A 27,645-nucleotide genomic window follows, 5' to 3' on the forward strand; every position below is an offset into this window, starting at 1 on the left:
AAGCACTTTTCCAAGTGTACCTCGAAGGGCCCTTTAACAGCTTTGGCCATTTAAAACAAGCCTAGCGTATACGTGATACGCCAGCGATTGTGTCTGCAAAGTATTATGGCGCTGTACACCACAAGAACAGCTGAAATTGCAAACCAAATGTTGCGTGCCTTCACTTTCAAAGAAGCCTGCTCCTGGCCAGATAGCCACGGTCATATGTACAAATGCCTCTTCGCAGTGCATGTTTTGTCACTCACCATGACTAGTGATCCAAAATGTGGAAGGTGCAATGCCGCAAGAAAGGAAAAGAAGGGGAAATAGAGACAGGCGGGGTTCGATGCTGCAATATGTTTCCTGGCTCTGGTGTGAGATGAAGCAGGGAAGGAACACCGCTTGGAACACTGCTAGAGAATGCCTTTACGCTTCCTATGTTGGGTCTATAGGGTTTTTGCAAATTCAAAAGGTAACAGATTGGCAGGTACATAGAACATTAATGCAAAGTGTATTACAGAAGAACCAAGACATGATGATTTCATTTTGAGCATGGTGATCACCATTCTCTGCTGTTCCAATTGGAGGAGATCTCCTTTGTGGAGAGGGAATGCCAGAGGGGGGGCCAAGAGTGATTAGCTTTTTTGGCCTTGTTTGCAGCTGAGGCATGGGAAATGGAGGAAATCACACTATGTGCGACAGGAGTTCACCACATGGCATTGCTAGCTAGGCCGCGCTGCTCAAGAACGGGCAGAAACCAGCTCTGCTGTGCTGCTACGCCTATTCACGAATGAGGCACGTGGGGTCCACTAGGTTCCTCTAAGGTCTGCTTTGGAATCGCTTATACATCTTGTGCCTAACAGTAACAAGCATTTATACAACTTGTTTACTAAGCTTTATTACATATTTTTATACATGCAATTGCAAGAACACCTAGCCAAAAATAAAAAAAAATATAAAGGCACAGTCATGAATTGGGAGAATACACAAACTTGCACATAATGAACACTATGCCTGTGCACTCTCTTGTTACTGTTACATGCCCAATTTGCAAGCGATTAACAAGTACAACAAATGCAGTCATCTGAATTGTTTTTATCGATCTGTCGGCAGTTAAAAACCATTACTGCAGACTTCTCAGCATCAACTTACCAGAGTCTTAGCACAGCAGCAAGAAAAATGGCACCACAAGCATGATAGTTCACAAACTGGATGACATATCTGTACTAAATGTTGACCACAATCTGCTAATGCATATCGTAAAACAAAGCTGCTAACTTAAGCATGGTACTGGGAGCGAGTTGTTTCAATACTGCAATGTTGAGTATTCACAACACATTTTGGTAGGTGTCCATGTGAACAGTCCAGGGCTACTGATTAAAGAGGGGAACACAGCACCAGACACAATAGTAATTCAAAATCATGTTTGAAAAGCCAGAAACATCTTTCTTTCATGGCTCACAATTAACAAAATTTAATCTGGCATTCAGCACATTTTCATGCAATTTCGGTCCTGCTGACTCCCTTGAACTACATATGTAAGGTGGCCCTTAGCAGACTGTTTATTCACTTTAACCACAATGTTGCTATAACCAGCTCTGAAAGATTAACTTGCACAGAAAATAAACTTCTTCCTTAATACCAAAGCTCTAAGCTGTGAATCCTACACCATGTACCATTATAACCTGGCCAAGCACGTAGAAAAAAAAAATGTGCACGCATGTACGAAAAGCCCCTTCTCATACCAGTCATTTGCAGCAGGCCTTCAATAATGCACAAGAAACACAATGTGAATTCAGCTCATATAACATTACACAGCAGTTACCTACCATTCCTTGCCACCTAAGCATACCTGAGACATTTCAAGTGTCAGTCACAAATGCAAAATTTAAGCATCGGGGGCAATACACTATGTACACGAGTAGAAAGGAATACATCTACTTTATACAGCAATGCCTGCACCAGTCGATCCTAGGTGTGTTAAGAAGCATGGTACTTTCAAGACATCAGCTTTGCCTCACATGTAACAGCACATAATTCCACTAAATTCTATATCACACTCACAATTGTTGATGCACACCAAGAAGCAAAGTGACGGTTTTAACTACATTAACCTTACCTGAAGGGTACTTATTTAGTGCAACACAGATGTGAATAGTATAGACAAGGTTGGCCACAGTCACAAGCATAACATTATGTCAAAAACCAAGAGACCTTTCACAGATGGTGTACCAGCAGCCAATCCTTAGAGAAGGGAATTAATAACTGCAGTCCACAATGCAAGCCATCTTCAGTTCCAACAAAATATGCCTTTTCTACATGTTCCTTATGGCATCCAGTTTCATCACTGTCACCTCAGCCTCATATCCTTGATATAGTTACTTCTGTTTGTTTCCACATTTTCATTATTGTTACTGTTTCAACCCCCCTACAATAATGCTAAACTGGGCAATGTAGGTTCCCAAATAAATAAAACAGATATGGTTTTTATCTAGGACATTACCTGTATGCGAGCACGTGAGCAAGTCAAAACACTGCAGTGTGAAATATGTGAACGTAAATCAAGCTCAATGATGCTTTGCTAAATGTATTGATGCTCAAAGACACACAAGTGCAGATGAGCTTAAACTGTCCACACTTAAGCAGAATATGAAGCTGAACTATGTTATGAGATGAACTCTTGTGCAATGTTGCGAGTTCTGGTCATTAAAAGCTATTGCTGAGCCAACTGGTAAAATGTAAGGATGATTACAGTCAAACTGATTCAATAAACATCAGCCTAGCATAGTTTTTCTAAGAAATCTAGTGAAAAAAAGAATGGTCAGTGAAAAAAAAAAGTGCCACTCTTTTTCATAGAGAAATACAAATTTCCTGCTAAACTCATTGCAACAGCAGCAGGCTTTTTTTAGAAGAGTTCTTTTAACAGTAATTTTTAACTATAGGTTCTGTTTTACGGTGTGTGTCCAGTGAACAGGCAATTCTGGAGCCTGTGCAAAAGTGAATGTATGGAGAACTCAGAAAAACAGATTGCCAAGTCCTGCTTGACACTGTGCTGTTTGGCTTGGTAGTACACTGTTAGTGCCTGCACTGGGCATGTTCTTTCTGTGCCCAAGGGATGTGCAGAAAACTATAAGTGGGAACACTCGTGAAGCTTGGTAAGCCGAGGGCGACAACTTAGTCTGGTAGTGTTTGGATGACTTTCATGGTCTGCATAATGGTGATCAGGGATGCAGGACGGCACATTAAACAGTAATTGGGACATGCATGCAATTCACAAAAGCTGATGTTAGCATGGCAGTGTGTGTCCTTTCTTCTTTTTCACAGTGGTCTTCTTTGCACATTGACTCATTTATACAAGCACCATTGCCAGCAGACTATTTCAGAATAACGCAGCCAAGGGGCGTATGAAGTCCACCCTCGCAGTGAGAGCATACAGTGAGTGCTTCATCATCAGGTGTCAGAAGGGGATGATGGGAACACAGTGAGCACTGACCTATTTCTGGATTGGTAGTTTCATTATGATATGCACATGCCTATAAGACCGGCACTACACGAAGTTGGCAAATGTTGGTATTTGAATGACATTTGCATCGAGGACAGCAGTGGATGAGAGAGTCACTAGTTGAGATATTTTAACAGTACTATGGAGATTCTGCTGACAACTCAGGGAAGTCTGTAAATTGTGTTGCAATGCTACATTTAGCAACTCTTCGGTAGGTTGTACACTCACTTCCGAGAAGCTAAACGCTATTTGCGCCATCACGGCCTCTCAATTACCATAGCTGCATTACTTCTGCACCATGCATCATTACATCTGTGCCTGGTGCCTAAAAAAACCTAACTGCTCTTGTCTTTCCATAGTATTCACATTTATAGGGCACTAATAATAAAGGAAGCACACATCATTCAAATATCATTGTTTTGATGGATGACAAGCCTCTGCAAACCATGTACCTTGGAGGAAGCAAAGCAACACTAACACTATTTCCTTGAAATTGGCTGCTTACATAGATAAACTGTGCTGCGAAGCTTACAAACAGACTCGTATTATTTTTTTTTGCAAAGAAAGCATTAACAATAAAATAATGCCAAAGTCCTACTAACACGGGTTTCCCTCAAAATCATGTTGCCTTGTCCCACTCCATTATATAGAATTGGAAGCCGCGAGCTGGTAGTATGAACGAAAGCCTTGGATTGCAACCTGAATTGTCAGTACAATTGTTGATAATAAAATGTCACTTTCTGCTACTAATCAACAAGGCAACTAAATGCTATGACATGATAAGGAAAGTGCCAGTACTAATGACAACCTCTGCCACTGCAAGCTGCCATTATGAAGGCTGGCAGGTTACAAGTCTGTTTTTGTACATCACGTCTCGCTCGTTCATAGAATTGCACACAATCTCCCAGCAGCTAATTTACAGCATCGCAGGGCAAACTCTGCTAGCATCAATGCACAGATGGATCTCTTGCTGCAAGTAAATTCAAAGGCATTGTTTTAAAATTTTACCAGTCATTGCACAGCACAAGCTAACAAGCAGTGTAAAACACCAGTGATGTTGCTGGGGGCGTCACAACTCCCGTTCAGCTTGTAATTGATAACCCTTTTGTGCATTTGCCCCACCATCTTTTCAAAACCAGGCAGAGTGAGTGCAGGCAGATAAGGAAGGTATGATTGCGGCTGCTCACTGCTATGAATGATTTAAACAGCTACAGCCATTTTACAGACATCTGTGCCCACGGACACTTTCAGTATGCAGTGCACTTTTAATTTCATTTGAGTTCTACAGCTGAATCACAGTAGGTGCACAGGGCTGAAGGAAATGCATCTGCAGTTTTCATGCAAAATGGCCACACTGGCTTCGATATCTCAGCCCAACTACTACATCCCTCCGCATTTAGGGTAAAAAGGAGAGGACACAGTTTTTGGAAGTTTCCAAGACGTTGCACACCAGGCAAAGCGGGATCCGTATGCCCCTGCAACTGAAGTGTGATGCTGATGGACAAACCAGGGGGCAGGGAACTGACACTAAGGAAAGCCAGGTGGCCAACTCTGAGATTGGCAGAACACACACTTCAGGCATTGCTGAGGGCTTGATTACTTCTATGAACAGGAACTGGCCTTGGTGGGCAACTCTACCGCAGGCTGGTGACATATGTGTAGATGTCCTCGGGGGGCACCTTGCAGACGCAAAAGGTGAATGGGGAAGCATCATGGCCTTCGCGCAGGCTGCGTTGCCGCAGCTGCCGCCACTCCTCTAGCACCCGAGTGTAGCGCAGCACTTGGTTGGTCTTGTTCATCTCCATAGAAACCCTCAGCAGGCCCCGGTAGTCATACTCCAGACCACTGTATGCCTCTCCGAACAGTTTTGTTCCTGCCAGCCACAGAAAACATGAAGTGAAATTCAGATTCTAAGAAAGTGCACTTTTTCCTGGTGGCATGGGCTGTTCAACAGAACTTTTGTGTAAACCTGCCACAATGGCATGGCACTTACAGCAGAATGCTGCTTATAGCAAGAGCAGGCACATAACAAAGGTGGTGAAATGCACGACTGCCAACTTTTAAGTTTTTATTGTAAAATGCTAGTTTTTTTAAACATGTTTACAAGTATCATATCGACAACAATTTTTTATTTTCTATTTGTGTACAGTTAACTGCAAATTAAGAAATACAAATACGACTAGCAGCCAAATTTTTATAGCCCAACATTTTGGAGCCACTCGATTCTATGGATCTGCCTGCAGCAGTGTCACCCTTTCACAGAAGCAGCCACTGAAGCCAACGATGCTGTTACGTGAATATTTCATGAATAAAGTGTATTAATATTTCTGAGAGTGCCTGTTCCTGCGTCCCTCCAGAACAAGCCTGCAATTTGAACAGTCAACATCCTGAGTAATAAAACAATTCTTAGTATTTTTCACCAATTTTACTATTTTTGGGCTTCGACAGTAGCATACATTTCATAATTTAGGGTTGGCAGGTCAGGAATGCAAAAATGCATGTGTGGCCAGTTTTAAGCGCACCACAAGGCTCACTACTAATGGGTGTAAATAACCTGGAGTCACTGGAGTGCACCTCTGAAATTTCAGACGCTCTCTGCATATACTGGACCTGCTGCTGCATGCACTCATCTCCCTTCTACCACACCTCCTACACCACTGCTTAGTAAAGTTGGATGAAGGACCCACAAGACACTCAGCCAGTGCTCTGGCCTTGCCTAGTTTCACACATTTATACTCGAGGGGCTACGCTATACATCTCACAACCGACATCTTCATGATCAACTGGCGATGCACACCAGGCGTCACAACAAATATATGTTTTCTCACCCAGACTACGATGCACCTTTTGAACATAGAGCCCAACAAGTCCGCTAAAAAAATGTCAGATTTACTGTGCATTCAGGACAACAGTCACACTTGCTGCCTCAGGCACAGGGTAAACATGTAAAATAAAGGAAGTCACAGGACTGCTAGAGTCCAGAAAGGAGAAAGAACTGACTTTCTCATTTTCAGCACCAAAATTGAACCCTGAGAAATTTATTGACTCGAAGAGCAACAAGCCACTGCTGCCTCACCCTACAGCAAGAAAACTAATCTTTAAGTCTGCTGCACATGCCTGTTTATGGCACATTTGATTACATAGTTCCTACTGCACTTCAACTTAGATTGTAGTGATGCAGAGCCTACTCATAATTGGAGCCGGAGGAAGCCTGCCCAAGCCGAACGTCCCGTCATTTGCCAGAACTATCGGAGGTCACAAGCAGAAACATGTCGGCGTTACTTTTATCATAAACGAACATGATGGACAGAAAACTTAGCGCGTGAATGCATAGCTCCCATCATGGCTCATACTGCATAAACAGTGGAAGCTGCAGCAGCCATGTACAGTAAAAGCTCGTTAACTTGCAACTCATTTTTGAAATTTCAGATAATTCGAAGTAGCCACCGCGGTCCATCCAACTATTGAAAGCAATATGTAACGCATCCCGCTAATTCACACTGAAATCCGCACCACCACCGATAATTCGAACTCCGCGCCATCATGGGTGGGGAGAATGCTAGTCCGTGGGAGCACATTGTTGGCGCTGGCGTCGCTGCGCCAGCCACGCAGCCTTGCTCTTTCCATCTGCGGCCCTTCGTTTAGGCCCGACTGGAGAGAGAGACGAGAGAGACGTGTCTGCGCCTGGCCAGGCATGGCCAACGCCTCTGTTGCAGGTTGATTCTCTCCCTCTCTCAAGATCTTCAAGATAAAAACGCAGATGCTGCGCTGCGTGTTTTTATTATTAATTTAAAAAATTTTTTTTCCTTTCTTTCATGTTACATCATGCAGGCTATGCTCTTTCTCTACGAGGTGTTCTGCCGAGAAGCGACAGCAGGTAATGTTTAAAACATAGCGGCCGTGACGTGTATCGGCACTTGCAGTACCAAAAAGCATACCCTTTGACATTCGTGGCTCTTACTCTAAGGAAAGCATCGCTGGGATGCATGTTTGGACGGTGCAGCTATGAAAGTACAATGGAGACCAACGTCGCAGCAGGTTGTGGTGCATTTAGCGAGTGCATTTTAGAGCGCAGCTCTTGTTCCTGCAGCGAGCGTTGGTGGCGCAAAAGTGCGTTGAATAGTCCGACGTTCTTGGCGCTCGGCATTTGCGGCCAGTCGTGCTACGCTGCTTACGCTGCGCCAGCGGAAATTCCATCCCCTCTAGGCTGCAACGCATGCACTGTCGGCTGCTCTCTTCAGAGCATTCGCAGAGTGATCCCCAACCTGCGTGCCGCTTTGAACGGCTGTCTTCGACCGTCGGCGAAGTGGCGCGGGCCATAGAGTTTCCTACAATATACTGGAGGGAACTCTGGCGCTGCAGTCATTGGCCCACCATGGGAATGATAGGAAGTTCATGGATTTGTTTGATCTTCGTGTTTGTGGGTTCAAGTGTTCTTGTGGCTTTGTTTATCACGCTTTTTGTGCCTTTATTGTCGTAAATTTCAGAGCAAACTATACTCTTCGAAGTGCAAAAGACGCTGCGAACATGCACAATTGCCATTAATTGAAATGATTGAGCTTGTCTAGGTAGGCAAATCGAAACGCACCAAGTGTCTCAAGGCACTGGCATGCCGGCAATAAATTCATAGGGGTGTTTCACATCGCTCATCAATGCATGCCTCCATAGCGTAATGGTTTCAATATCAGGCTTCTGTGCTAGAGGTCCTGCATTCGAATCCTGCTGCAGGACAATTTTAATAATGTTTAATTACTTATTACGCAGTACATTGTTGAATATGATGAATTTACAAAGTTAAAAGGCCGTTTGAAGCCAGATGGACTAAGTTTAGGCAAATCCATGTACTTCCCATAATTCCCATGCTGGTACAACCGCTCTCATTGCTGCTCCTGTAGACACTAGCGCAAGAGTGCCCTCTAGTAATTATTGCACGAAACTCTATGGTGCGGGCACCTTTTTTCTCCACGCTATGCATTGTGGGTGGGTGCAGTCAGCGCAACGAACGTGCGGATGAAGCAAGAGCCATCTTGACGTTGGGCACGTCAGACCACGTTGACTGTGTCTGGTTGCGTTGGCTGCGCCAGTGCTTCGAACTATAGACGTTGTTCTCGCCAACGTGGCATAGCATGTGTGCACGCGCGCTCGCACTTCGTCGGACTACATACGCGCCTTAACCGAGCGACTTTTTTCCCTGCGACTTTTTTCCCTGCGACTTTTTTCCCTCCGATTTTTATTAGTTCGAATTAACGAGCTTTTACTGTAACCAAGCTTTTCAACTCGGGTGGCTCTGAAGTGGAGCATGGCACCATGAATGAACCAAACGAATGTGTCTCTAGTGCCGAATTTAGGTAAAGCACACCACGAGAGCACTCAAAGGCGACAACTCGAATGTGCCGTTTGGTACCAATGTAGCAAATCTCCTCGTACTTGCAATTTATAAGCAATAAGGCTTGATGACCTCTGGCAAACTCACCAATGGCAATAGAACGGAGGTAGAGGTGTTCAGCCTGCTCGTAGAGCTTCATGTCATAATTGTAGAGTGAAGCTAGGTGACCGACTGACAAGGCCACCTCGTAATCCTCAGGCCCAAGTAGTCTCTCCTTGATGTCAATGGCCTTCAGATGCATTTCTTCCGCCTCCTGAACAGCATTGAGATATTCCACCTTATATTTACTTGTCAGAACAACTAGACCAACAAGAAACAATACATGAATGTAAGCTTTGGTGTATGGGGCAACAGAAAGTTGTATATTACTATACTGTCGAACCTCGACATAACAGTGTCATACTGCTGAAGTAAATCCGGGTGGATGGCATCTAGTTAACTAAACATTTATCGACAATTCTGCGAGAAACTTAACCAATAGCTGTGGGATGAAGAGCACTAGCATGCATGGCAGAGATCGCAGTGAAAGCAAGCCTAGACCGCACTTGCTGCTGGCCGCTGCCATCACGTGGTATCACACATGCGTGTGCACCATCGTCATAAGCCACCAACAATAGGCTGTCATTTTGTTTGTTTACAATGGCACAGTGAGGTCACGGTCAAGATTACCGTAACATTGTTCACAATGACGACACTGTCTAGAGACACTGAGACAATGCAGGTTTCTTTTGTCACCACTGAGGCACTTATAAGCTCGTTTCTGATGGGTGTTCCGACTGGCCACTGGTGTATTTAGGAACATATCTGTGAGTGCAAGCAAGAACAGGGCACAACCAGCGTGGTTTCTGTACCTTCAGGACAGATGGCAAAGCAAGGCTTTCCATACTCACCGGCAGCATTTGCACACACAACAGTGGGTGCAAATGATGAATTCACTGTCAAGCAATGTTTTCTTTTTCATTTAGTCCTTGGTACAGACACTCCAGCTATGTATAAAGTTTTTTTGCTATACTGCAGAGAGAAATACACTGTGTTCAAGGAATTAAGACTGGAAAACGAAAAAGTTTGTTTTATCATTGACTTGGCTAAACTGGAGTTCCTTACATTGAGGGTCGACTCTAGCAATAAGCTGGGAAAAAAGCTAAGCTGTTCGGCTTAATCCACACTACACACGAGCCAAGACATGGCCAATAACATACATAGCCACTATATGGTGGAACTGCAGCATGGATGACATTTGTAAACAAATGCAAGACCTTCATTTTTGCATCATGATCAGTATAATAAAGTCTACTGCATGTCAAAGGCTTCTCCCAAAACTCTCTTATTTTTCCTGTCCCATACGAACCATGCCCAAACCGTACCAGCTAATTTACAATCTGCTATAGTTCTCTGCAATCTTAAGTACATTTCCCTTTGCTTGTCATCAACTCTGTTTTACGCAAACGAACAAGTGGTTATCAGCACTCCATTTAATCAGCTGGATGTCATAAAGTGATGTGTTTAAAGTGAAGCTTATCTCTCCTACAACCTTGGGTTTCACATCTTTCCATGCTGTCTCACCAAGTAGGGCACATCAAACTGGCTTATATGTATTGTAGCAGGAAATTAACCTACAAAATAGTGCCAGTGAACACACGTTCTGCATATTAATGTTAAATCACAACATCAAACCTGTACCTATAATGTAGGTATATGGCTATCTGATGCAGAAACTTTGGATGGAATAGTGCATCAGCACCACTGAAGTATGGGCCTATTCTTGGCCAATCCTCCAGAGTGGTGTGTAAAAAAAATTGCCACTGAATATTGTTTGAATATAATACTAAGTATTTTATAATTTCTATACAAAGTAATAGAAAGGTTGCATGGAGTACACTGGGAGGGTAAACAGGTAGAAAAAAAGCTTATTTTATTTACATTATTTGATAGTTGTAATGTCACTCACAACATGTCTTGCCAACCGGGCAGTTTGTAAATGAGCAACAACTAATGCAATCATATATAGTGCACCATGACAATGACAGTAATGAAACAAAAGAACAGCACGCCATCAGATTCATGTCGAGTGTCGTTTTCATTGAAACTGCCTGCAGATCAGTTTAAAGGGACACAAACATGTTGAAATTGAGCAAATAAGAAAATTGATCTGCTTAAGTCAAAAATTTCACTGACGATTACGATACTCCCTAATGAAAAATTTCAGTGCAGCTCTATACGTGTTTTCATTTGACGATACGTATATTGAGGCGTCGCACCGATGAGCTATGTGCGGCGCTACGTATAGACCGGCCACACAGTTGCTGCTTCCCGGCAACTGCAGCTTATGCAACTGTAATCTTTAATGGGAAGTGCTTGCAGCGAACGCTTTGTGGGGAGTGCGAGCTTCCTGGTTCCTTTTTATGTCTTTCTCCTGCACAGCCGATGCCGTAGATGCCACAGATGCGTGCGGACGTGAGCGCCATCTGGTGGTGCTTCAAGGTAGCTTTCTACATTTTTCTCCTCATGCTTCCACTGCACCATCTTACTCCTCTTTCCTCATCTCGCTATCTTCACTCTCGCCATCTTTCATACATGGCTGTGCTCCACATTTGCTGTTTCATCCTTCGCTGTGCCTGTTTGCTCACTTACGCCAAGGTACGATGCCAAGGCACGCCGACACTCAACACAGGAATGGGCACCTAAGAGCTGCACTGTAAAAGACTAATTTGTTGGCCGTGTAAAGGTGAGGCATCCTGACTGAATTACTAGAAATTACAGAAGTTAACTCCTCCATGAATTCGCTTAAAAACTGGCACCTCTAAGCAGCAACTGCAGCTCTTCTGCCAGCAGGTCACTTGGAACGTTCACAACTTACATACCTAGCTCTTCTTCTCTGTAGACTCTGATAAGTGTTTTTATACAGCTTAACCTTGTTATACTGAAGTCGAATCCGACAAGAAAATATCTTTATTATATCCAATACTGCATTTGTTATATGCATATATTAGTTGGATACTAATAGTGGCAAAAAACGTTTCAGATTTACTTTGTTAGTATACCCAATAATTTGCTATATCCATGTCATTATATCGAGGTTTGATTGTACTCGTAGTTTACATTCGAGTAGAAATAAATACTGTACTTGAAAATTTCACATTCTCAAATACAGCCGAATCTCGATAATTTGAACTCAAAGAAGACCGAAAATTAGTTCGACTTAAAAAAAGGACTTCTTTTCGAAGTGTTGGTACACTGCAGCATGATACGCAAACAGTGCGAGTAGTGAAATATTGCGGCGCGCAAGCACACAGCGAGCAAGAACCACGAAACTGCCCACGCTGGCCAATGCTCCCTTCTGAATAATGGCAGAAAATGAAACTTCAAGGAGCAGGCTGAGCTTGCGCCAGGCTGGTGCGGAGGCGCGCGCGCATGGAAACCGTTGAAGATGAGGGTGTTAAGAGGGGAGCGTAGTTGCAAGGAAGGGTGGGAGGGAAACGGATTTGCTTTCTCGCCAGCTTGCTGGATGGCGCTAATTACCTGTGCCACCGAAGCAGCCGAGTTGCCGAGGCCAGGACTGGGCCTCCACTGCTGCTTTCCTCTGCGTGCTCGCACCCTTCCAATCAAGCCAACCAAAACAAATGTGAGTGAAAGCTGATGCGAGTACGAACAGAGCGATCAAACGGGTCCGCATGATACCAGTTTCCCGTGCGTGCGTCACTGTAGGGGCAACTCTTATTGGTCTGCTCCGCTCGCGGCTTGCTTGCCGCCGTGGCGAGCCACAAAAAATCGGCCCAGAACTGATCCCTCCTGCAGCGCATGTTTTGCCGCTAGTGTGGCTGGGGCATTATAGGCATAATGGTCATTCTGTGTCGCGATGCAGAAACAGCAACCTTGCCATTTGAGAGAAGATTAAGTTTCCGCCACAGTTTCCTATTTTTTTTTTTTTCACGCGTGGCGTTGAGCGATTTCTCCTAAGCCTTTTCTCTATGACGGGCTCAGAGCAATGCTGGTCGGAGGTGCCGCCGCGCGATTTGGTGCACTGCAGAGAGCACTGTCAGAGCGCTGTATGTTCGAATTTTGCAAATGCTTGTGCATTCGAATTACCGGACGTTTTTGCCCATTGGAATACACATAACTATTACGGGACCACGGCGTCAGTTCGAATAAACCGGTTGTTCAAATTAAGCATGTTCGAATTAACAAGATACGACTGTAGTAATGCACCTGAATTGAAAAGCAAGGACTGTTCAATTCGCATTCAGTTTTCAATATTTATACATCTCTACAAACTGTCAAATTCTAAGCTGCCTTAAACAATAATATACATGCAATGCAATGGAAGAAAAAGCTATTGAATTATGTCTCAAAGAACTTGAGATGAAACGAAACATTTTTGAAACTCGCAATGCACATATTGTGCTTCTCCAAGACTATCACTCCCCAAACAATGCACATGGCTGTGCTTTATATAAGCCAAAGGGGAAGCTTTTAAATGTGGTGCTTATCTCACAGTGCTTATGCATCACGAAGTCGATGTTTGTAGTGGGTCATGACAACACAACAAATGGGCATATTTATACATGCCTTGAAGCGTCGCATGGACTGGTAGAGACGACCAAGGTTCCCATAGTGCTTGGCTGTCTGAACATTCATCTCCCCAAAGGCCTGGCATGAGAGGCGCAGTGCCGACACGTGTAGATCCAACGCTTCCTGCAGCAGCCGCATCTCTTGTTCCTTGTCGGTGTTGTCAATGGCTATCTCCTCCAGGATCAGTGCTGCATGCAAGACATTTCCTTCTGAAAAACACTAAGCATTGTGTGCTTCTGGCTAGACTGCGCATTGCAAGAACTACAGTGCTGCAGGATCAAAAATGACGAACTATGCTAAACAGATGTGAAAAAGATGCCGTTTCTTTTTAAAGATAATATGACAGTGTAACAGAAGTTGGGTTTTACTGTACACATTTACCTTTTCTAACTTACTACACTATCAGCAACAAAAAACAAGATGATATGCATTCACCTTTCACTCTTTTTGAAGAAGCCAGGAGTAAGTGGTCTTCAGGAAGCAGGCGGGTCATGATCTGCATGGCTTTTTCAGCATGGTCTCTGCAGGAAGCAGATGGTGTGACATTGCTTAAAAAGTGAGCAAAGATGCAAAAGCACAAATAAGCAATGCAGGAGCTAAGTATACAAGAACAGCCACCACTGAATACCTTGCATTCTGAAACCTTCCAGATCGGTATTCAAGAACATAGGATGAGTAAGCAAGGTCTTCATGAGCAAGGGCAACATGGAGGTTGTTGCCACCATGGACACTTTGCCGTATGTCCAAGACTTTCTGCAATGTGCACATAAAACATATCGCCAAAATTAGGTGGAACCCCACATGCCAGACAACTGAGCTTTGAAGAACCCTTTACGGGCTCTACAAGAACCCCATGTGCTCTTAGCCACTTTTTCTTCACCGTTTGAGCATTATGAATTCTCATACTGCGAGGTCATATGGGTGAACCTGGTAATTTCTTTTGATACAAAGTACATTTTTGTGTCAGGCACTCCTGGCTAACACCCATGCAAAACGTGAGCATAGGAACCAGTTGCAAGTATAGCAGTGAACTACTTTCCTTTAAGGTTGCTAAGTCTGGAAACGCCAGCCATGTACTAGTGCTTGGTTGATCTCATAACGGTTACCCATAAGCAAATCTGGTACGGCAAGTGTCATGGCATTGACACATGCAACACACCATAAAAATGCGTCGAAGCAGCAAAAGATGCTAATATGTTCACTTTACTCACCCTATAGACTCGTACAGATTGACTCACAGAGTCTGTGTTCAGCAGGTAGAAGCCATAGTCAAGAAGGGTGTCTGCTGTTTTTGGGTGTTCCCGACCAAAATGCTCCCTGTGGAAAAAAAAAGAAACAAATGCAGTTGTTACAACCACTTGCAGCTAACAGAGCAGACCAGTAAACATAGTTTGAGCAGACAGTGGTAACAGCAAGAAGCAGATCAGAACTATTCTGAGAAACAATGAATTGAATTGAATGCTGGGTTTTACCTGCCAAAACCACAACTTGATTATAAGGCATGCCATAGTGGGGAACTGCGGATTAATTCTGACCACCAGGGGATCTTTAACATGGCCCCAATGCATGGGACACGGGCGTTTTTGCATTTCGCCCCCATCGAAATGCGGCCACTGCGGCTGGGATTTGATCCCATGACCTCGTGTTTAGCAGTGCAACACCATAGCTGCTAAGCCGCTGCGGTGGGTAGAGGGAAATAACAAAGCCATATCACATGACAATGAATGTTCTTGCTTATCAAGTAGACAGGCCATCCACTATTTTGGGCATGTTACAGTAGAATATCTAACAAAAATACAGCGGAATTTCGATAAACAGAAATTGCTTAAACGGAACTGCCTCTTAAACAGAACACCATCCTCGGGGTTGGTTGGTTTTGTGTTCATGCAATTTTATTCAGCTTTGCCTCACAGTAAATGGAGCTCCTGATAAATGGAACCAGTTTCCCTGGTCCCTAGACATTCCATTTAAAGAGAGTCTACTGTATTAATGTAAAAGAAACAATATTCAAAACAAGTTCCCAACAAATCACATCTGGTGCCACTTTGCCTTGTGTGAGCGATACTAAACAGCGACAGTCTGCACTTTCCTGTTTGTACATCTCAGTGTTTGTCTCATGTCTATCCTTAAGTGGTTCACAAAGGTACAAATTGGTAATAGCTCTGTTGTTTCTACTGTTGAAGGCACAGACAATTCACAAATGAAAGCTGCCTCTGTTGTTTCTACTGGCAAAGCACAGATAAGGAGTCTTGGTTTTGTTGCCACCAGTAGTCACTGTGGCACATATACATGTTACTGCTAGATGTGCACTAGAGCACTACATTTCACTACATTGTCATAAAGTTTGACTGCAAGGACTGCAGGTGACTAACAGCATGCTACATGCTACAGTAGAATCTCTAATACAATCCTGTTTCATACAATTTCCTGGGGCCAATGTTCGCAATCGAGAATGCAAAAAATACTTCTTTTTTGCCGGTTAATACATTCCCGGAAAACGAGATCTTTTTTTGGCACCGATGTTCAGTATATGTATCGCCAAACTGAGATCGTATGCACCTCCTGGCCACTAGATTGCATGTAAACAAGAAAAGGTGTGAGGCACAAGCAACCGAGAGCATCAGGCACCCATAACAACAGTTTCCCCACAGTACACGCCAGGCAAAACGCCACCACATTCTCAGTTTTCTGTTCCAGTACCAGTAAATCTCCTTGCGGGTTGTCGTACATCACCACCTACCCTGTTGCGATAAGCATCTTCACCCATCTGTTTCACAGCATGTGTAGAACAAGAAGCGCACTGCCATTCCCTGCTGCAAGTGGCATGAAATGAGTGCCATGTCTTGCTCTGGCGGCATCGTACTCTGGCGTTGCCCACCAGCTCGATTTGGTTTCGGTTTCCCATCACTGTCTTAAAATGACAATGTGCATCTTCGGTCACTTGGGCTTCATGAGCTTGACGCGCTTCAGCGACTCGTGCCACAATTCTCGCAGAGTAGGCACGTCAAAACTTCCAACCAAACGGTTAGAAGCTTTGCGGTTGGAATAATGCGGGACTTGGTCCGCTCGGGCACCACCAGATCAGCATGCATCGACATCTCGTGCCGCAACGATTTGCTCAACACTTCTCATTACGCAGATATCAACAACAGTTGAGTCTGCCAAATTTTTAGTTACCTTGGATCATATGTTTTCCAGGTTCCACAAGGTTCTACATGATCCAATCAGCCTGGGAGAGTTCAGTAGACTTTCTGTGTTATGTGCAAAAATAATATGGGTCCTTGAATGGACAATTTCATACTGGACACCCTGTGCTTGCTATCCAGAAGTTGGCATGAGAGCAGCAGTGCTGGTGCTGACACCTTGCAAAGTTGTCTTTAAGCATAGTATGGCCAAAAGTATTGCCAACATTTTCAGTGAGTTGTGTGATGCATAATGATGGGAAAAGCGCCACTAAAGCAGAGACTTAGCAAGAACACAGGACATTGTTTGTTTTAGTAGGGCTTTTTCCATCATGAACGCTTACCGACACACCCAACTGACAGCTATTCTAAATTCATATTACAATTTGGGAACAAATGTACTTGCCAGGCCATGTGAAGTGCCTGCTTAATCAGGAGCTCCGCCTGCTTGAATTCCCTTTTTACAACACATGCCTGAAAAAAGGAAAAGAAAAAAAAAGGAAGGAATTAGGTGCACTCATAAGACATGCTCCACTGAGCAGTGTAAGTGGTGAAGTGTCACTCACTTTTGAAGCTTGCCGGAGGACATCAATAATTGACTGAAAGATGGGACACAACAGTCAGTCACAATATACTTCCACAGTGACCAACACAAAAGCATACGTGCAATGTTTCGCCACAACAGGAGCTTGGTGAAACAAATAATTGCTCCACTCATCCTACAGAAACATCAAAGGCTCTGCATGTCAGGACACTTCCCCAAAGACATTGCTTTGCAAACAAGCTTCTACAATATATACAAAACATCACTGCATCAAACTAGACTGACGAAATATACATGTTAACAAGTAAAACAAACTATTTCAACACTATAGGCCCGTTTATAGTCCGATGTTATCGGCGCGCGGGCGAGCGTCGTTCACGGTCAGTCACGCTACGTCGGTTGCGCTGCGCCAGCCGAGATGCCATCCCCTCTATACTTCAACGCGCGCGCCGTCGGCTGCTATCTTCGGAGCATGCGCAGAGCGTTCGCCAAGTCGTGCGCCGTCCGCAAAAGCCGTCTGCTGAGTTGTGTTGGCACCTTTTTCTTCGCACGCAATGCATTGTGGGTCGACGCGGGTGGCGGCGCCGGCGCGCAAATGGAGCAGGAGCCAAATTTGCGCCGAGCTCATCGGGGCACGCTGGCAGCTGCCGGTTACGTCGGCGCTGCAGTGCGTCGGACTATAGAAGGAGTTGTTTTCGCCAACGTAACGTAGCGTGCGCGAGCGCGCGCGCGCGCGTTACGTCGGACTATAAACGGCCCTTATCAGAATAAAGCATGCATTTATCAGTGAATAGTACTATATTAAAAATATAAGTACACCTAAGCCTTACACCTTAATGAGTTGTGAACGTGAAAGCATTAATGTTCAATTGAATGCTGCTGAGCCGTCCTTCGAGTTTTGCACTGCGAGTAACGTTTTTGAGTTTTGCTATTAAATTGGTGCGGGTTAATTTTTTTGTACAGTTTCTACGTTAGCATGTTGGCTGTAGACTGGAATAGTTTGGGTGATATTGCTGAGAAGTCAAGGACGTCGCATGTCACCAACGTCCTGTGCGACAAGAGACTATGCAAGCAGCAGCAGCCACCAACAAGGCATCGTGTGGTGTTGCGGTGCCATATCTGCTCCGTCGAGGCACACTGGTGACGTAGCATTGCGGCGATGCCCTTTCCCCTCGGGCAACGCCTGGCGTGCTAACACAGCAGCAGGTGTTCTGTTTCGCCCACTCTGCTACAATAAGGCCCGAGCCAGTGTCACGAGCGCACCTCGCGTACTCAAGGCATGTTGTCGAAGCCAATGGGAATTCAGGCACCATTTCTCTGCTACAGACACTGCCGGCTTTTTCACTTAATGGGCCATTTGACACAAAAAAGAAAAAGGAAAGAAGACTGATGGTGTTCTTCAATTTATAAATGCTGTGCTAACACTTAAGAACTGACACACAGCTTGCCACTTACCTTAGGGTGTGCATTGGAATTTAGGTGCATTAGAGCCTGCATTGCCCATTCATATGCCTGCGCATAAAAGACAGAACCAAACATTATGTGAAACAGAGAAGTCCTCAGTCTTTTCACAGTTTCCATCACAAGAAAAACAAGGCAAACACTGTGCCCTGCTAGTGTGTTGAAAGACAAAAGACATCGTGCCTCTTTATACTGGCTACGGCTGGAGTAGAGTGATGAGAACTCAGAGTAGAGGCCCGCCAGGTTGAGCGAGTGGCCCACGTTGGTGAGCTTGACAATGTACTGCTTGGTCTCCTCCAAGGTATCCATGGCCTCTGTGAACTTGCAGTATGACTGCTGCACGTGCAGTAGCCTGTAAACATAGTGTGACCGCAAAAGAACAGTTGGCAAAACAGGTGCAACTGCTGGACTGAATGCTGAAAACACGACCTACTAGGTGCCTCATCAGTCCCACCAAACAAAATAAAGAGGACAATGTTGAGCTTCAGTCCTATACATAGACATCTCCAATACTTCTAAAGGAGTGTAATTGTTCTCTCATTGAAAGTGGAAAAATGATTATATAATTGGGGGACTTAATGATAACTCATAGTTCTAAAAGATAAATGTACCACTGTTACCAAGGGCACAGCATCAGTAGATCACAAAATGAGCAACATGAGAGGACCGAATGGCACCAGCACTTCAGAAATATGGAGTATAGAAATGTGGAATTGATGTATATCCACTAGGGCAACAATTTATCAAGAGTAGCCAACCACTAATAAAAGCAAATTACACTGTTTTTGATTACAAAAAACAAAAACAAAAAGAGGCTTGGTCACTTTTTACTGAGCCTAATTGTCTTCAATGGCAAAAGGTCATCTCTTAGCACGGAACAAATTCTTAGAGGATGACAAGCAGAGATACATGATGTCAAACGATGCATGTAGCTACTTTGAAGAACTGCATCCGACTTTTTTCTTTTTCTGACATTATGAAAAAGTGAAAGTATTGCCAAAAGTGACCAGTAGGGAACACAGCATCCGAACAGGTAGTACCAAGACCCACCTTAGGCAACATTCCAGCGCAGACACCCAGTGCTTGTAGTCATCTATCTTACGACACAATGAAAGACAGCTAAGCAGAACCTTCTCACTCTCACGGAACCAGCCAGCATCACTGAGGAAATTTCCTGCACACACAAAGCCAGAGCATCCTCAGAGCAAGCAGCCATTAATGTGCTGACAAATTAACGACAAAAAAACTAGAGATATGCCCGTGCAGTGTGCCCAATATATTTGAAAGCCTATTTGGCACAGACCTGTGTGGAAAGAGCTCGGCATCAGAGTTCAGCTTTCCATGCACTTAGACACAGGATATAACTATTCTTGATTAAATGCTCATTGCATATCACTCGCAGTGTGCTAGTAGCAGTTGCTTGTCACAAAGCCACACAATCAAATATTTCCACCTCACTGTCAACACTGATAAAATCAACAACAAAAAAGGCACTGCCATGAAAAATTTTACAAATAGCTTTTAAAGGGAAATGCGCATCTCAACAAAGGCAATGACATCTGTGCCATTTAGGTAAAAGTCCCAAAAGCCATTTCCGCCCTTTGCTTTCTTTTTTGGCTGCGCATGCATTTTGTGTGCATAAGTGTGTGCCAGAAAGGAATCAGGGGAACCAAGGAGTAAAATGTTTTGTGCTGACCATATGAAGCTAAGAAGCCAATAAAGTGTTGGCTTTATGTGATCATAGCCATGAAACACATGTGCACATGCACAAAAAAAGGCAAAAAGGAGGAAGAGAGGACAGAAAAAATTGCTGCTGACACTTAATTGACACAGCCATGAAACTTACTGGTCTGTGCATGGTGATGTTTTTCACACATTAGAAATTAAGGTAGGTGTACATTCACTTGCTGCTACAGTTACTGACTGGTAGCTGTAGCCTACTTTTGTCAGTCAAACTCCTGAAATGTCAGTAGACCAATAAGAAAAAAATAATGAATGCTTTCAAGACAATGTTTGAAGAACACATGGTACTTCAGAAGTTGACCTGCAGTTCAATAGTCTTTGTCCTAGCCGATATTTCAATAATGTGGATTTTGATTAATGGTAATCTACAACACCCAATTTTTGGGCTCTGAAAGTTTGATTAGCGGGACGTGCCCAGTATTCAGTCCATACCAATACTTGTGCTCACGCTCATAGAGTTATCGTTAACAAAGTACCATATGCACAAGGTATTCCAGACTACATTCGTGATATATTCACTTCAAACTTTTTGCATTGTTTCTTTTACTGCTGTTTTCTAAGACTTGAATAAAACCGTACCTAGCCTCAATTACTGACTAAATTCGACTCTGATAGTGACTGCATGCTTTAATCAGATAATGAATGTTGATTTTGGGCAGTGGTTTTGCAATATAGCAGCTTTTAGCGAGTTTTTAGCATTGTGTAGCTGTTTGTTAGTATTGCTATTAGTGACGCCTTTAACACATAGCAGCATAGCAGGTTTATAGTGAAAAAATTTACCGCCCTTCCACTACTGTGAAGAGGGGTGCAAGCGAAGCTCGGGATCCGCGCCTCTTCATTGTCGTCACGCCTTGGCTTTGCGCTCCCTCACAGTGAAGTCGGCATGTCGACGACAAGCCCTTTCTCGAGTGAGTTCCCAACGGCGTTCATAAAACACTGCATGTTCTTCAGCCAAACGCACAATGTGTGGCCCGCTCCCGCTGCCGTTTCTTCAACGCAGCTTGCTCTTCGACAAAACGAACCAAACGCAGCCTCTTCATCTGACTGCCGGGTCTTAACTGGTGGGAAACGGCAGGCGCGAGGCGAGCGAACATGCGGTCGCGCCCTTTCCCTTCTCCGAAAGGAAGGGACGCCTGTGATCGGCTCACGCCTTGCGCTGTGTCTACTTCCTCATGCATATGAAGAAATAGATGAATGATGAACCGACAGTGGCTGAATCGGTTAGAATGGTGGTCTCGCAACCCAGAGGTCAGTGGTTCAATTCCACAGCCCGACAAGCAATCTTTATTTTCGCACAGCTTGAGCTTTTTGATACAGCAACATCAACACCAACCCCAACACGAGAAGGCAATACAAGCTCTGCATGAAAACTAGAATGCTACATTGAGGGCTACGTGGCAGCAGAAGCTCATAGCATGTCACTCTCGGGTTGCCCTGGACCCGTGGGAGCAAGGAAATTCATTACTAGGAGTGGTGCCTAGTGACATTGTGCATCGAAAGTTTAGCTGCTGACTCTGCCACTTGATGCTATTCCGCGATGGCCATAATTGTCCTTTAAGGGCTCTCACTCATCGTGGCCTCCACCTGTTTAAGAAACTCAACTACCTGAATGGCGTTTGACCACTGGCAACGATTTTCTCTTTGTCACAAATGATAATTGGCAATAAGTCTCACCGCGAAAAGAAAGGATTTAGTGACATTGAAAATATAGCAGTTTCCAAATTACTCTGGTTGGCATATAAGACAACTAGGATAGCATATGGCTTCATCTCCTGTGTCAGACTGGAAGCTGATACACTGGAATGAACGTGCTAGATAGGTGACAGAAGCATTGGTGCAAAAGAAGTTAAGTCCCTAGGCAGACAGAGTGAGAATGTTAGTGCATATGGCAATTCAAACCTGTGTCCTCAAATACCTTGGGCACCTGATAGATGAACCCACTGCAACAAGTCTATAGCGGAGCTTATTAACCATACAAGTATATGTGTGCAGTTATTAGGTGGTTGGGGCAGCAGAAGAAAATTCTTGAGGTGGCAGCTGGCCAATTCAACCTTCAGTAAGCCAGGCACCAAGTCAGTGCATATAGGACACACAATGTGCCCCAATACACAGTTCACCTTTAAAGGCCTACGAAATATTTAGGGAAGGAATACACTAGGAACCGCTTTTGAAAAAATGTACCGCATTTGTCTATAGATAGCGTAAGCATCCGTCTATCTGTTCCGGAAGACAACAGCCTGATATTCCAATCACAGGCTTGCTTTCTAGCCTGGCATGGCAACAACAGTTTGCAAAAGAATAGAAAGTTGGGCAAGTTTGTTATTCACAATTTAGTTGTCGCCTTTTCACTTATGCCCTATTTTCTTTACCTCTCTTTTATTGTAACACTCTTCTCACCCTATCTTTGCTCTTAGCCTGTATCTCTCCCATGACTGTGGGATAGTTCAGGGGCGCTATTTTGCAGCGGTGCTTTTTCAGGTGCAAATGCCTCATACTATAGCACATCGTCAGCGATTGGAGCGACTCTCCGCCGTATTATCAACGAGATCAGATGGCCGTGAGCTGTGGATGACGAGACTGGCTTAGAATCGAGCAAAAGGCATCATTATAAAATAGCAGCCTAGGTGTCCACTGGAAAGTGAGACAGCTGCAATGCCAGCAGGCCTTTAATTCCTACTTCGTTTTGTCATTAAAGGGACCCTGAAATGATTTTGACGATTTTCTACAAATGTACTGAGTCGTTAGAGTAGGTCCTTCTGATCATTAATTGACACATCTAAGTGCTCCGCGTAAAGCGTGTAATTTATTATAAGGTTTTAAAGATGCACATCGCTGCCGATCGCAGCACACTGCTCGGCGGTATTTTAAGCCGCCCCTACCCATATGACGGAAATCACCCATATGACGTCAATGGGGTGACCTATCCAATTGGCTGACCAGGGCAAGTGATCAATAATTTTTCCAACTTTATGGTAAATAAATGACGTTCGTAATAGTTGGAATGTTAGTTAATTTGCTTTTATAAGAAGAAAGTAACATAAAGAGAATGCACAAGAACAATTTTTCAGTACACTTAAGCACTTCCGGCACACAGCAAGTGTCGTCTGCTTGTGTTACAACGTGCTCAGTCTTTGACGAGAGCTCCGCCGTCAGTGTCGGTCTGTCTTCTTGCGACCGTTATGATTTGTTTGTTGCGTTGTGGACTGCAAACGTAGTGACTGGCAATATGTCCAGTTGCGACATCGCGTCCCTCTGCAAGTCAGTAGACGAGCGGACTGGCTGCAGCGCATCGGACTGCAGCTATCCGATCGGCGCCAGGATTTGTGCAATTGCAGCCGTCACTTTATACCGGAAGATTACTAACGCAATAGCATTTCGCGAGTCCGGTATTAGGGTAAACGCAAGCGCAAGGGCACAGGGCCTGGCCGTGTCCCCTTGCGTGTCGTTTCAGGGGATGAACAGAAGTGCAAATGTGAATGGTCTGCACAGTGCAGCCATCTGGTGGCATAGAGCTCAACCACACACAGTAGCAGTAACAAAATGTATTCTTCTTTGCTGCTGGTGTAAATTTTTCGCAGGAGTGTAATCATTAACACATTGTTTTTGTAAATGTTTAAAATGTCTTACACTTGGTTAGAGCAATATTAGCTCCTTCTTTGGCTCGTTAAGTTCTGCGCCAACGGGTGGATGGACCGTGAAGACCGATCAGGCAGCTCACATACGTCTACGCTAAAGTTCTTTTATCAGCTTGAGTTTATGCCTCCACCGTTCCGTCGAAACGTTCAGCTAGTGTGTGATTACCCGAATACCAGACACGTTCGGCGCTACGACAGAATGCTCGCAATGCGCGCTGCTTTGATAGCTCTTGCTTGGAGTCGATGGCCAAGCGGCTAGTGGAAAGGTTTCGCGCGGGTGGGGGCGGGCTTCAAAACAACCGGAAGTGGACGATGTGACGTCGCATCGTGACGCAGAACCAGTGAAGATGGAGCTTACCCCTGATTGCTCGGCGAACAAGTTGAGGAGGAAAAGCATGACTAGGGAGGAGGGTAACTTGTAATCGCTTGTAGCTCCATTAATACGTAACGCTTCACTTAAATTGTGGTGCGAATGTTCTACTTAAGCTGTACCCTACGCATCTACAAAATTTGTTCGAACCATTTCAGGGGCCCTTTAATACAATAAACTACTACTATTCTTGGAACTGCACAGGTGTACATTTATTTAGGCAAAGTAGTCACTGTGGTGTAATTTGTTAATACGAAAAGTAAGATTCTGGTCCAACACACCATACAGCAACACTAATTCTTAGGTGTTTGTTTTCCTGCTGTCTAAGATGAAGGAAGAGCTGCGACATCGACTCCCAAATACCAGGTTCATGTAACTCATATGCTCAACCCTTGTACAACAGAAATGAAACTCACCAATAGATATTCCTACAGATATGAGGTACTCAAATGAGTAGTGGTGTGGCGAAGCATTCGGTGATGCAGATGCACACCGTCGGTGATAAGACTCGGCTAACAAATGTGCTGTCTGGGTGCCATGGTCCATGACTGCTTGGAAGCAGTGGTGCAGGAGGTGCCTGAAAGTTAATAAACGCTGAGGAAACCAACTTTCACTTTATTTGTAAAAGAAAGGAGATAGTGCTATATAGAAAGTCTCTAGTATAAAGTATTTGCATGAATTTCAATTTGCAGAATAAAAAGGTGTATGCTAGATTTGAAGTTCATAATGGATGAGAAATTGCGTACAAACAAATAATTGCACAAAGCCGTAATGTTGCTGATAGACCCTAGGTCACAAATGTCTGTCATTTGCACAGTTCAGAGTAGAATATAGCAAAACAAAAACAAATTTGTTTGACCTTGAACACATTTCTTCGTTTATTGAAAAACAGTTCCTTACATGCATGACTGTAATTGGTGCAAAAATATGTGTGTTCATCGGAAACACGTGATGTTTCCAGATTAATTTTGTTAAGAAAATACTTCTTAAACACCATACACCTGAATGCCTGATGGTGTGGGTTCCTAACAGCTGGTGAGCAGCTATGTGCAACAGTCATGATTTGACAAACCAGCAGGACCTTGTCAGGATGGCAAACGTGCGTTTGTGGCCATGAGGTAACTAGAGCTATAGCCTTACTTAAAGGCACGTGAGAGTTAAACAAGATTCTCGGGTTTGTTCCTAATTCTGTGGTAGCCAGAGGCAAATTTCATGAAAATAGGTGCAGTGTTTTATAAGAGAACTTGAGCCAGCTTAAAAGCTTATTTCTCTCACAAAACGAAAGTAACCACTTGAAAACAAAATGATGTGCCAGAGACTGCACAGTGCCAGTACCAATTGTGCATTTCAGACCAAAATGTGCTTTGACGTAGGTCTATTAAGCTTAGCGGAAAATACTTAAACTTTGAAAATTAATAAAGTTGAAGTGAATTATATCAAAATATCATGAAATATACTAGAATTGTTTGATTACTTAGAATGCTGACTGTTAATTAAAAAAATTTGCTGGCTTTGTCCTGTAGTGATGCTGTGAAGAGGAATGATTTGTGGTACAGGCAAACAGGAATATTTATAATATTCATGAAATAGGTGGTTGAAATTTGGGTTGTTATTATACATTGGTTCTATGGAGAACAGGTGGTGGTGCAGGCAAGTTCAAATAATCAAGCAGGCCAGGAAAATCAGGCTCCTCAAATTCAGTCGGTGATTGTACTTGTAGTCTGTCATAAACTGGATACAAATAAATAATTAAATTGTTGGTGTCATTCTGACAATTGTAATCAAGCTACAAAAATCAGGCACTTACAATGAAACCATAAAAGTTGGCAGGCATAGAAATTATCTCTAAACCCAGCAGGACAGACACCAAGAACATGTGGCTGGATAGATATGCCAAGATGGTCAGATTATTTAAATGTGTAGGAGGGCAAGGCTTTATGATAAGCACACACCAGCCAGTTCACAATGAAATCCCGATAAAGACAACACATTTGTGCATGCTGAGCCAAAAGTTGGAGCACAGAGGGCAATGATTAAACAAAGGTGGCAAAGGATAGTAAATCATACTATTTTCAGAGAATCCGCGGAGATACAAAGGGAGGGGGAATGCTGATTGCATGAGCCACAAACAAAAAGAAATATCGATCAACCCCACAATTCACGTACGCAGTCACAATTCGCGTGCTACAAAGAAACGGCCGTCATAAAGGTGCACATGTGGGTCAAAAAGAAGAAAAAAAATCACAGATGTATTGCAAGTTGGGCGAGTCAGTTTATATTTAAAACCGCGCGAAAGGACTGTGCGATCAGAAAGACAACGCAGCAGTGTCTTGTGGAGTCTTTATGTTTATACAGTTCTCTAGCGCGGTTTTAAATATGCTGGAAAAAACCATAAATAGCGAAAATACGCACCTCTTGTCTTTCACTTTTGTAATCTTTGCGAAGATATCCAAATCGTAAAATTCGAAGCCAAGAAAACATAGTTTGTTCTGCTTGTACAGCTGCAAAACAAACAAGCAAAACACATCTACGTTATCCACGGTGTAGCAATAAGGTCGCCTCAATGCTGCCCACCGAGACTTATTACCGCCGTAACCAATTTGAGTGTGAAGAAATGCTCGATTGTCCATTTAACCAGTTATTTACGAATGAGCAATGCCCAACATCAGTTGATGTGCAACACTGCGTTCCTGATGCACCGCCGACAAGGTGAGGAGTTGTATAGAACACCGTACACGCTAATCCCTTCTAAAATTTTTTTCAAGTGCGAAACGTATCAAGATATAACGACAGAATAACACCTTGACGTGGATTATCCAGCCCACATTTTAGCAGACGGGTCATACAGTCATGAAAGAACATTAGTTTAGCGTGTGGTTTCGTGGCTTGAGAAGGTGCACACTTCGCCGGGCCTCACCTGATATAATATGTCGAAGGCGATGCTTTCCGGAAGATATCGCAAGTCCTTCTGAAAGATCGGGTAGTTATTGACCAGCGTAGTAACAGCCGAGTTGTACAGGGAATCTGGGATCCACTCTAAGCGGGAAGCCATGTTACTCCTAAATTGACATGAGAACGAATCGCAACTGCTCGCGAGGCAGCCTAGTGTCTGATAGGGGAAAAAAAATTGCCTGAGAAACAAGTTATTTGTTATCAAGGAACATCCAGATAAAAAACTATGGTTATATATTAGAGCGCTGAAATTAATTCGACAAGTAAAGCGATGCTGCACAAATTGACCTAGGACAATGCCAGGCATTGCCTAGGAGAAAAG

General features: G+C 43.8%; 1 protein-coding gene across 1 annotated transcript; it reads right to left on the reverse strand.

The window, feature by feature from the left end:
• Positions 1–851: 851 nt before the first annotated feature.
• Pat1 (Protein interacting with APP tail-1) lies at positions 852–27,610 on the reverse strand. The gene is made up of 14 exons (XM_072287070.1): positions 27,289–27,610; positions 26,784–26,872; positions 24,788–24,948; positions 19,674–19,797; positions 18,807–18,975; positions 18,618–18,674; positions 17,185–17,217; positions 17,025–17,092; positions 14,648–14,753; positions 14,065–14,189; positions 13,872–13,957; positions 13,434–13,624; positions 8,955–9,120; positions 852–5,354 (listed from the first exon to the last, which is right to left on the reverse strand). Exons 1-14 carry the CDS (start codon positions 27,421–27,423, stop codon positions 5,116–5,118), a joined length of 1,749 nt encoding a protein of 582 aa, XP_072143171.1. The 5' UTR covers positions 27,424–27,610; the 3' UTR covers positions 852–5,115.
• Positions 27,611–27,645: the final 35 nt, after the last annotated feature.

Source organism: Dermacentor andersoni, chromosome 3 (genome assembly GCF_023375885.2).
Source record: "Dermacentor andersoni chromosome 3, qqDerAnde1_hic_scaffold, whole genome shotgun sequence".
NCBI classification, from domain to species: domain Eukaryota; kingdom Metazoa; phylum Arthropoda; class Arachnida; order Ixodida; family Ixodidae; genus Dermacentor; species Dermacentor andersoni.